Consider the following 11,709-nt stretch of genomic DNA (forward strand, 5'->3'; position numbering starts at 1 on the left):
ACATCCACATGCAGAAGAATGAAACTAGACCATCCTCTTACACCAGACACAGAGATAAACTCAAAATTATGAAAGATCTAAATGTGAAACAAGAATCCATCAAAATCCTAGAGGAGAACACAGGCAACACCCTTTTTGAACTTAGCCACAGAAACTTCTTGCAAGATACATCCATGAAGGCAAGGGAAACAAAAGCAAAATGAACTATTGGGACTTCATCAAGATAAAAAGCCCCAGTACCGCAAAAGAAACAGTCAACAAAACTGAAAGACAACCTACAGAATGGGAGAAGATATTTGCAAATGACCTATCAGATAAAGGGCTAGTATCCAAGATCTTTAAAGAACTTATTAAACTCAACACCAAAGAAACAACAATCCAATCATGGAATTGGCAAAAGACATGAACAGAAATTTCACCAAAGAAAACATAGACATGGCCAACAAGCACATGAGAAAATATTCTTCATCACTTGTCATCAGGGAAATACAAATCAAAACCACAATGAGATACCACCTCACACCAGTGAGAATGGGGAAAATTAACAAGACAGGAAACCACAAATATTGGAGAGGATGCGGAGAAAGGGGAACCCTCTTACACTGTTGGTGGGAATGTGAACTGGTGCAGCCACTCTGGAGAACTGTGTGGAGGTTCCTCAAAGAGTTAAAAACCCTACGATCCAGCAATTGCACTACTGGGGATTTACCCCAAAGATACAGATGCAGCGAAAGACTGAGAAACCTGCACCCCGATGTTTCTAGCAGCAATGTCCACAATAGCCAAACTGTGGAAGGAGCCTCAGTGTCCATCAAAAGATGAATGGATAAAGAAGATGTTGTATACATATGAAATGGAATATTACTCAGCCATTCGAAATGACAAATAGCCACCATTTGCTTCAACGTGGATCCAACTGAAGGGTATTATGCTAAGTGAAATGAGTCAATCAGAGAAGGACAAACATTATATGGTCTCATTCATTTGGGGAATATAAAAAATAGTGATAGGGAAAAAAAGAGAAAGGAGAGAAAATGAGAGGGAAATATAAGTGAGGGTGACATAACATGAGAAACTCCTAACTCTGGGAAACGAACAATGCATGGTGCAAAGGGAGGTGGGCAAGGAGATTATGTGACTGGGTGACAGGCACTGAGGGGGGGCACTTGATGGGATGAGCACTGGAACATATGCTATATGTTGGCAAATCGAACTCCAATAAAAAAATATAAATAAATAAATAAATAAATAAATAAATAATAACTGGTATTCTACTATGTGGACATTGGTGTGCAATTCTGCTATGGCCCTCTTGGAGAATATACACATTCTATAATTATATTTATTTCATTTGAGGCAAGGACGCTGTGTATTTCTATGTTGGAGTAGTTCTGAGGTACAACTCCATGGCAACTTCCCCACATAGTTTTCTGGGCAGTTCTGATATCCAAAGAAAAGTCCTCATGCAAAAAATATTTGTAGCTTATGGTATAAAACAATATTAAGCACAGAGGGATATGTATGCAACATCAAAATCATCAGATATACCCCACATCTTCCCATTCTTAGAGGCATTCATGTTCCATGTAAGTTTGCTCCATCGTTGTTCCTTCAAATACAAGAGTGGGTTTTTTTAAAGATTTTATTTATTTATTCATGAGGGACACAGAGAGACAGAGAGAGAGGCAGAGACATAGGCAAAGGGAGAAGCTGGCTCCTTGTGGGGAGCCTGATGTGAGATTCAATCTCAGATTCCTGGATCACGACCTGAGCCAAAGGCAGATGCTCAACCATTGAGTCACCCAGATGTCCCTAAATACAAGACTGTTAATGAAACAAGTGTTAATGGATTCTACCATCTCACATGTTACCAAGACAATACTCACTATCTTCTTTCTCCATAATCTTTTCTATATTTTCCTCACATTTGTCCAGCATTTCTGCTGATCTAGATCAGTTGCACATACCCATATCTTCCTACCTCAGAAGGCTAAGTCCAGAATTACTGTCCTCTTGTCATGCTGCAATTGCTGCAACTGCCCATTTAGAATTATCACAATAATGATTGATGCAAGGGTAGCAACAATTCTCCTTCTTTGTGATAATGAAATTTAATTATACCTGGCATGATAGTAACTGCTTTTTTGTCTTCTGATCTACAAACACAAGGAAACAAAAATGACTAGTCAGCTACTAAAACGTTAGCTTTATTAAAATGCTTACTCTGTCCCCAGAAGAATCATTCACCCCACCCCAGCAGTTGTAGGTCCAGAAAGCTCAAGTTCTCCAAGGAGGTGATGGTGAATGGCGCTACTCTTACTTATAGCTTATAATGTCCACTGGTTCAAAGTATATGTCACATGTTAAAACACAGTGTCATCCCCAAATACACTTACTGGCACCTTTATTTGCATCTTTAAAAGGCTATTCCCATATTCTATTAGTCTCACACCTTTGTATACCATACATTGCTGTACCAGTGGAACACTTGGTTATGTGCCCACTGTTGTACTTTCTTGGCTGTAAGGTATTTCTTTGTCCTAAGCAATCCACATATAGTCATTCTACATTTTATTTCCAAAACCAGTAATCATGATACATTTTTCCATATTTTTTGACATTTAGCTTTTGCTTAGATGATACCTGGAAAGGGCCTAGTTAATATCCATTAGATATTCTCTATTTCATGTTCTTCATCACTTCCATCATAGTTGAGATATGGCACAAGAATACATTGAAAATATTTATAGACAGAGTATTGATTTGAGGAATTTGAAGGGAGTGTGTATTAATAAAGAGAACTCCTCACTGCTCGTGGAATTTCAGAAATTTTCTTGGGCCTCAGGTAATAGGTCATAATATTCCTCATGGCAGCCTTCATATCCCTGTTCCTTAGTGTATAGATAATGGGGTTTAGAATGGGAGTGAACACAGTGTAAAATATGGCAAGAAGTTTATCCACAGGGTAAGTGGTAAAGGGCCACACATAGATGAAAATGCAAGGTCCAAAGAACAAAATTACTACAGTGATATGGGCAGCCAGTGTAGAAAATGCCTTGGCCATTGCAGCGGAAGACTTAAACCAGACAGTGACAAGAATAATGATGTAAGAGCCAACTAAGAGAGAGAAAGTGCTTACGGAAAGAATACCACTATTGACTACAATGAGTATTTCAATGATGTAAGAGTCCAGGCAGGCAAGTTTGGTCACTCGAGGAAGATCACAAAAAAAGCTGTCTACTACATTAGGTCCACAAAAAGGTAGGGTCACGGTAAATGATAACTGACTTAGTGTGTGCACCAAGCCCACAGCCCAGGAGACTATGACCAGGACAGTGCACGTCCTTTGACTCATGATGACTACATAGTGTAGAGGTTTGCATATGGCTACATATCTATCATAGGCCATGGAGACAAGTAGTACCATCTCTCCTCCAGTAAAAAGGTGAATGAAGAATATCTGAGCTATGCAGCCATTGAAGGAAATGGTCTTATGTTCACTCAGGAAATCTACAATCATCTTAGGGGTAGCAAAAGAAGCCTGACAGATGTCCACGAAGGAGAGATTTCCTAGGAGGAAGTACATGGGGGAGTGCAGACTGTTATCAGAAGTTACTGTGATGATTATGAGAAGATTTCCCAGCACAATGATGACATATAACACAGAGAAAAAAACAAAAAAGAAAAGCTGGAGCTCCTGAGAACTGGAGAGTCCCAGCAACACAAATTCAGACACCACTGAAGAATTAACCTTATCCATGGAGCCAGGCTGTAAACAGGCTCTGCAACAATCCTAAGGGAGGAGAAATAGGAAGGGATCAGAATTCTGAACCACACAGACTTTTAATGCAAAAGATTCTAAGATCCTAGATGTAATATGTACTTGCTGAATAAAAAATTGTCAAGAGATCATGGTAATATATCTGGAGAGAAGGAAGGAGCTTAGGACAATGTTTAAATAACACTGAAAATTTTTATCTTCTCATTAGAACCCCTTGAGTTCTAGTCTTAATAATCTGTCACACAACAGCAAACAGGCTTATCTATGAACTTATTCATGATCACAAGACAGGAAGAGTCACTCAAAGCCACTTCTGTGGGCTCTGTAGATTGGCAAAAATAATTTGCATCTATTGTTTTTGTGGTCATCTTCCATAATTAACTGTAATAAATCCTTAAGTATAACATTCTCTTTAACTCTTCAAGAGGTATTTGTGGCTTAGTGTTTATTGTGTGATGTAAAGTCACACTTTAGTCAGACTTTAGACTGTTTTTTTTTTCTGAGCTTTAATTCTACATGTCAAAAAAGATAGGAGGGTAAAAAATGCCTACTTTATGGAAGGTTTTGAAGTTTAAAAATGGTAGTTTATGACATTCTTCTATCAAAATAATTATAATACAATAGATGTTCTTAATATGTTAATACCCCCATAATAACAAATTTTTACCTTACTGCTATTGTAGGAATCATAAAGAATTGAGACAATTCCTACTAAGAGATACTGGTATATATTATCCAGGTCTATAGTTAAACAACTCAGTTTGTCAGTGACTCATCATGTAATTTCTTACAATGCATTTTATAACTTTACCTTAATTATCTAAAACTAATTTCTACTCAATTATTTAGAAGCAGTACCTAAATTTTCTTATGCATTTTCTTTGCAGATCAAACTTAGGCTGAGGCCAGAGAATTGTTAAGAGAATAGATCCTACAAATTCTAATTGTAAGGAGAATTTTTTCCTTTTATTTTTATTGTGTCTGTATAAGATGGTGGGTATTAACTAAATCTATTGTAATAATTATTCCAAAATATATGTAAATCAAACCATCGTGCTGTATACCTTAAACTTATACAGTGATGTACATCAGTTATTTCTCAATAAATCTGTGAAGAAATTAGATTTAGGCCAATTTATGCTTCCTTGTTTTACTATTATCAATGGCCTTATTAATACATCTTTATAACTGATGAAAGAATAGTTATTGTAGGGGTTTTTGCATAAAGAAATTTAAAAAATTGAGTTAAAATGTCTTATACTCCTAAAAATATTTTTGGGGGGAATCAAAATAATCCTAATAATCCTAAAAAGTAATCCTGCATCTCTTTTTTTTTCCTATAAGGATGCAGCTCTGCTATATAAATCTAATTTCACTGAACCAGAAAAACTTTCAAGAAGCTTTCTTAGGAAACCATATTCTGACAATTAATTTGACCATAGTTTTAGTAAGGAACCTGAATGTTATGTAATCTTAGTCCCATGTAAGGACACAAATATCTTTTACTGCCTGTTTATTTCATACATGAAACCAGTCTTCTTAGGTCCCTAGGATACACCTCAAGTCTTTTTTTTTCACCAGCTTTATTGAATTATAATTGACAAAAGTTGCATACATGTAAGAGTACAATGTGATATTTTGACATACATATACAGTGTGTTGTGACTACGACAATCAAGCTAACATATCTATTACCTCAAATAGTTTCCTTCCTTCCTCCCTTCTTTCCTTCGTTCCTTCGTTCATTCATTCGTTCCTTCCTTCCTTCCTTCCTTCCTTCCTTCCTTCCTGTGAGAACACCTAAGATCCACTCATAGTAAATTTCAAGTATATAATATGGTATTATTAGCTGAAGTCACCATGCTGCACACTAGATCTGCAGAATTTATTCATCTTGCATATCTGAAACTTTATATCCTTTGATCACCATAGCCATTCATTTAGATGGATGTTGGAGGGAAGCAGAATATACAAGCCCAAAATATATCACTTTGGCATATTGATTATTTTGAATTAAAGTTACTTGAGAAATAGCCAGTGCAAGAACAACTTTGACCCTCCTGTCCCCTGAAAGCAGGAGATAAATGTCTCATGTGAAAGGTACCTTCCCTATGCTACAAGGCTAGAAGGCATCCTTATCACCAATGTAGGGAGTTGAGGGCTGAGAAGTCCATATAAACAAATATTATTACTTCTCCACTGATTTAATATCTTAAGTCCAAACCTCATTGTATTGTCAATGCTTCACAAACTTACTATTTCTTTTTTAAAAGATATAAAACCAGGGCAGCTCTGGTGGCCCAGCGGTTTAGAAGAGCCGCCTTCAGCCCCGTGGTGTGATCCTGGAGACCTGGGACTGAGTCCCATGTCAGGCTTCCTGTGTCTCTGCCTCTCTCTGTCTCTGTGTCTGTCATGAATAAATAAATAAAATATTTTTTTTTAAAAAAAAGATATAAAACCTTCCTACTTTGGCCACTTATTTGAGTCTCATATTTTTTATGGGACTTCCAGGCATACGAAATTAAATTCGCTTTTCTCCTACTAATCTGTCATATGTCAATTTAATTATTAGATCAGCTAAAGAACCTAGAAGGGAAGAAGGGAAAACTAAATATTTTCCACTCCTACAATGTAATTTACATGCCATACAGGGAAGCCCTCAAGTACAGAATCATTTCCTGTACTCACTAGAATGTTCAGAAAACTACATTTAGTCCACATACACCTTTTGCAGACTCTGGAGTCAGAGCAAAAAACTAAGGTGATTCATAAAAATTAAGTGAATTCATTAACAGTAATGAATCAGTATTTATAATACCGTTAAGAGCAATAATTGAGAAGATTCTGAAATATACTGTAAATTATATTATTTATCTTATGTGTGATTCTTTCTGTTTTCCCCACTTCATTTTTTTTTTATTTTATTTATTCATGAGAGACACAGAGAGAGGCAGAGACACAGGCAGAGGGAGAAGCAGGCTCCCTGCAGGGAGCGTGATGTGGGACTCTATCCTGGGACCCTGGGGTCACGCCCTGAGCTGAAGGCAGATCCTCAACCACTGAGCTACCCAGGTGTCCCCTTTTCCCCATTTCTAAAATAAAGTTGTTCTTCCTCAGATTTATGGGTTTGTCATGTAAAATGAACCCTACATAATGAAAATGTTTATTGTATAGATGTAATGTATATAAATTAACAAATGAAGTAGATTTTTTAGTGAGTGATTAATAACTTTAAAATCTGAAAAATAATGGAAAAGAAAGCTTGGACTTGTCGAAACCCTGCTAGGCCGCATCAATTGAATTAGATGTTTGTGTTTTTGTTATATCAAGCGATCTGTACAATAGACCTAAAGGGAAAGCATTATTTTCCAGAGCTACAGAGGAGAAAATCAAGGATCAGATAAATTTAGTAATCCCCAAGCAATTTATGTAAATTAATTAAATTTTCCCATAATATTACATGGTAAACACAATCCCATTTTGCAGTAAGAAATCAGAATAACAGAGATGATAAATAACGTCCCTAGAGTTTTGTACCTGGAAAGTCAATGAACTCCAACTTGAACCCATTCCTTTGACTTCAGGGCTAGCTCTCTGGGTCTACATGCTACAGGTTTATATCTGAATGATGTGAAACCCTTACCATTTGTACTGTGCTGTAATTGAAGAGTTCCTCGGTATATGTTCTTGGTTCTCATCTTTCTGCCAACTACGAAATACTGGTTCTTCAGGTAGCCCGGTGGCCCAGTGGTTTGGCGTCGCCTTTGGCCTGGGATGTGATCCTGGAGAACCGGGATAGAGTCCTATGCCAGGCTCCCTGCGTGGAGCCTGTTTCTCTCCCTCTCCCTCTGCCTGTGTCTGTGCCTCTCTCTCTCTCTCTCTCTCTCTCTCTCTCATAAATTTTAAAAACTACTGGTTCTTCACTTAGCCAGGTTCCTCAGCCTGGGCACTACTGACATTTGTGGTTGGATAATTCTTTGGTTCTGAAGCAGTCTTGTGCGCTGTAAGATGTTCAGTAGTTTCCTTGGCCTTGCCCCCTAGATGCCAATTGCATTTACCTCCCTGTTGTGATGATCAAAACATATCTAAGACATTGCAAAGTATCAGGGAAGGCAGGGTCACCTTGAGTGAGACTCTCTGACTTAAGCCATCTTTAGCTGGCATTTTTAGTTTCAGCCACTGTCTTTTAATCTTTGCATTTGCTGACAAAGAACTCTGACTCATCCGAGAAATAAGAAAAAAAGATTTCCTAATTCTTCTGGCTTTAGCTGCTTTTCTGACTATTGAGATCTTACCACCCTCAATTATTCCTTTTGATGCCACAATAAGGAAAACTTTTTTTATTTATAAATTATTTTTTATTGGTGTTCAATTTGCCAACCTGTAGAATAACCACCCAGTGTTCATCCCATCAAGTACCCCCATCAGTGCCCATCACCCAGTCACCCCCAGCCCCCGCCCACCTCCCCTTCCACCACCCCTAGTTCGTTTCCGAGAGTTAGGAGTCTCTCGTGTTCTGTCTCCCTTTCTGATATTTCCCACTCATTTTTCTCCTTTCCCCTTTATTCCCTTTCAGTATTTTTTATATCCCCCCAAAAAATGAGATCATATAATGTTTATCCTTCTCCGATTCACTTGTATAACACCCTCCAGTTCCATCCACGTTGAAGCAAATGGTGGGTATTCGTTGTTTCTAATGGCTGAGTAATATTCCATGTATACAAAGGAAAACTTTTTAAATCAAATGTTTTGAAAGACCTGGTTATGATAGCTAATTTTGTTTTAAGTGGGGCAACTCCTGGTATTCCTCTTGAAATTTTTATATTATCTATTTTAATTATACTATTAATTTATTATTTGCTTAATTTATATTATTATTCCTTCATCCATGCACTGCTCCTTATGAATAGATTTCCATTGAGGACCTAGCATAGCTTTCCAGATTTAGTCCTTCCCCTTCTGCATACGTTGTATTCGTTCCCTTTTACTTTATGTTCTTTTTATAATAGATTTTATTTATTTATTCATGAGAGACACAGAGAGAGAGAGAGAGACTGAGGCAGAGACAAAGGCAGAGGGAGAAGCAGGATCCATGCAGAGAGCCTGACCTGGGATTTGATCCAGGGTCTCCAGGATCATGCCCTGGGCTGAAGGCAGCGCTAAACCGCTGAGCTACCCGGGCTGCCTGAAACTTTATGTTCTTTTTTTTTTTTTTTAAAGACACATTTATTCAGCGTCATGATCAGACTATTACATTTAGCAATCAACAGCATGGGTACAAAAAAAATCTACATTAAAACCCTTTGTTGGAATGCTTTAGACTTTCCACAGAGCAGAAACTAACATAACCTGTTACACAATTAGTCACAAATACAGTCCTCGAGTTTTTTGCCCATACACATGAGTATTGTCTAAAACACGTCTTCTTTATAGCAGCTAGGCCCTGCCACCACTGTGCTTGGCTGAGTTCACAAATCTGTTGTAACCTGTAGTTTCCCTGTCACTTCTCTGGCTCTCCTGTCCTGCTAAGCTTTGTTTCCTGGCAGTAATTAAAACCTTCTGCCACTGCCATAGCTGCTGCTGCTGCTGGAACCGCCATAGCCACCTTGGTTTCATGGTTTGGCAAAATCTTGGCCTCCACCACCATAGGGGCCAGAGCTTCTGCCTCCAAAATTTCCTCCTTTCCTGGGTCCAAAATCTGAGGATTGATTGTTGTAATTGCCAAAATCGTTATAGCTTCCGCCACCTCCAAAGTTGCTTCCATCATTACCAAATCCGTTATAGCCACCCCCACTGCCACCGTATCCACCACCACCTCGACTGCCACCGAAGCCACCTCGACCACTGAAGTTCCCTCCAGGACCAAAGTTGTCATTCCCACCAAAACCACCTCCACGACCACTTCATGTTCCTATTCGTCTCTTTGTCCCCTCTTCCTTGGCATTCCTTTCACCACTGTGTGATGACCACTGGTTTTGCAGTGCCATTTCTCACCATACTCAGTAATCTAAACATGTTTCTGACTATTGCATGGCCGTCTCAGACCATAGCTCACAGGTTCTCTCCTCAGGTCAGCTGTTTCCTCTTTAAACTTTTCTTCACTATGTAACTGCCACTATTATTCTCCAGGTTGTAAAGTTTTACTTTTTCCTGGATCTCATTCTCCCACTTGTAACATCTCCCCACTCCGCAAAGTAGAGAAGCTAGTAAAACTTAAAGTCCTTAGCATGACAGCCAAGCATATAATATGATCTGGGTTTACTTATACCCCTTACTACTCTCCAGACAAAACCAGACTATTCAACATTTACTAAGCTGGGAGACAGTATCTGTTCATTTTCTGATACCCTTCACAGATAACTTTTGAAGGTTTGAAAGCCTTCCTTGAGGCATAAGTTGAAATTTCTCTTTTTTTTAATGTCATATCACTTTGTTTATATGTAGATTATGTGCTCTCCCAAAGTAAGAGTTTTTGTACAGACTTTTGTATCTTTCACGGGATTTGGTATATAGATGTGATTGGAATATTTTTCATATATGCATTTTATTATTAACTGAAATATGTATCACTTCATAACTATCATTACTTGAGCTTTCACCTTAAAATCTAACTGTGCATGGAGACTTTCCCAGTGAATGACTGAACTCTGCAAACCATAGGCCATGCACATAAACTTCATTTCTATATGGAACAAGAATATTTTATCTCAAGAGTAATACAAGCTCATACTTAAGTCATTAAAACCAGTGCAATAATCAAGCCAACAAATGCAAAGGGGACAAAATAAACCTTTTGAATCATAGCATTAGAGAAAATTATTTGTTGTATTAAAAGTAAACCACATTTTGTTTACCAACTTTTTACAAAGTGAGATACATAAAAGGGAAGAAAATTTCATTCTAATTCTATTAAGTTAGATTCTATCTGGTCTACTTCAAATGCAGAGTAAGTAAAATAAATCATTAATGCAAAGATATACAACTATACACCTATGACCTGATTTTGGTATTTAACCTCCTGTGATTTTTTGTGATAGCTTTACTGCATAGGCATATGTCCACAAATAATTCTATGGCCTTGATTTACATGTTTATTTGGTTGCTTTAGGTGATCGGTGAGACTGTCATAATGGACTTTTTTTAGGTACAGACTCTGTCATAATCTCCAAAGGTAACTCCAGCTTCATACATAATTTCTCACAAGTTCTTTTAATCATGCTGAGATGCACGAACATCCTCACCTTGATTCACTTCCTCTGACTTCTAACACATTTTTCTCTCATTTATAGATCTTCTCTAAGGTACAAGCTTCATAACTGAATATGTAACTGGACACAGTCTATTTCTGATGTTACCTTTTCCAGATATAGCCTACCTGATATAACGCATGTCAGAGATGTAAATTGAATTCTTCAGTTTTTCTGTTGTGGGATTAGTCTCTGTTGAGTACTGGTATTTATAGATGCCTTTTTCTTTTGTCAGATTGGAGTAGTACCATGTTTTATCTAATTGATCAATTGAAGTTTGGAGAGCTAGTAATAGATGGCCAACTTTCATTTACCAATGGGGATTATTATTAATACCTTCAACTACATATCCCCAATGGAAAAAAGTAAGTAATATCCCACATTGTTGACAGTTACAAAAAGGATCCACAGGAGAAAAAGGCAGGGTCATTCAACCCTTGTGTAGAGTAAAATATCTTCTGTGAATTCTGTACAATTGAACCAGCTACTCTAGGGGAAATGGGTGCTAAAATACATTATTCTTGCCTCAGTGAAAAATGTTTTGGCTTTAATGGAAGGATATGCTGTGTCCTTGCTACCTGAACATGTGATAGGTATGGAGAAAAGGGTAACTAATTGGAACTCAGAGGTCATGGATCCTTGTTCTCAGTACTGTCAAGAACTAAGAACAAGTTATGGGAC

General features: G+C 37.7%; 1 protein-coding gene across 1 annotated transcript; it reads right to left on the minus strand.

Annotated features, from left to right (window-relative positions):
• Positions 1-2,788: 2,788 nt before the first annotated feature.
• Positions 2,789-3,760, minus strand: LOC121485616 (olfactory receptor 4K5). Its single transcript, XM_041746223.1, has one exon. It carries the CDS (start codon positions 3,758-3,760, stop codon positions 2,789-2,791), a length of 972 nt encoding a protein of 323 aa, XP_041602157.1.
• Between the last annotated feature and the right edge of the window lie 7,949 nt (positions 3,761-11,709).

The sequence above is a fragment of the Vulpes lagopus genome, chromosome 2, assembly GCF_018345385.1.
Source record: "Vulpes lagopus strain Blue_001 chromosome 2, ASM1834538v1, whole genome shotgun sequence".
Taxonomy (NCBI): Eukaryota; Metazoa; Chordata; class Mammalia; order Carnivora; family Canidae; genus Vulpes; species Vulpes lagopus.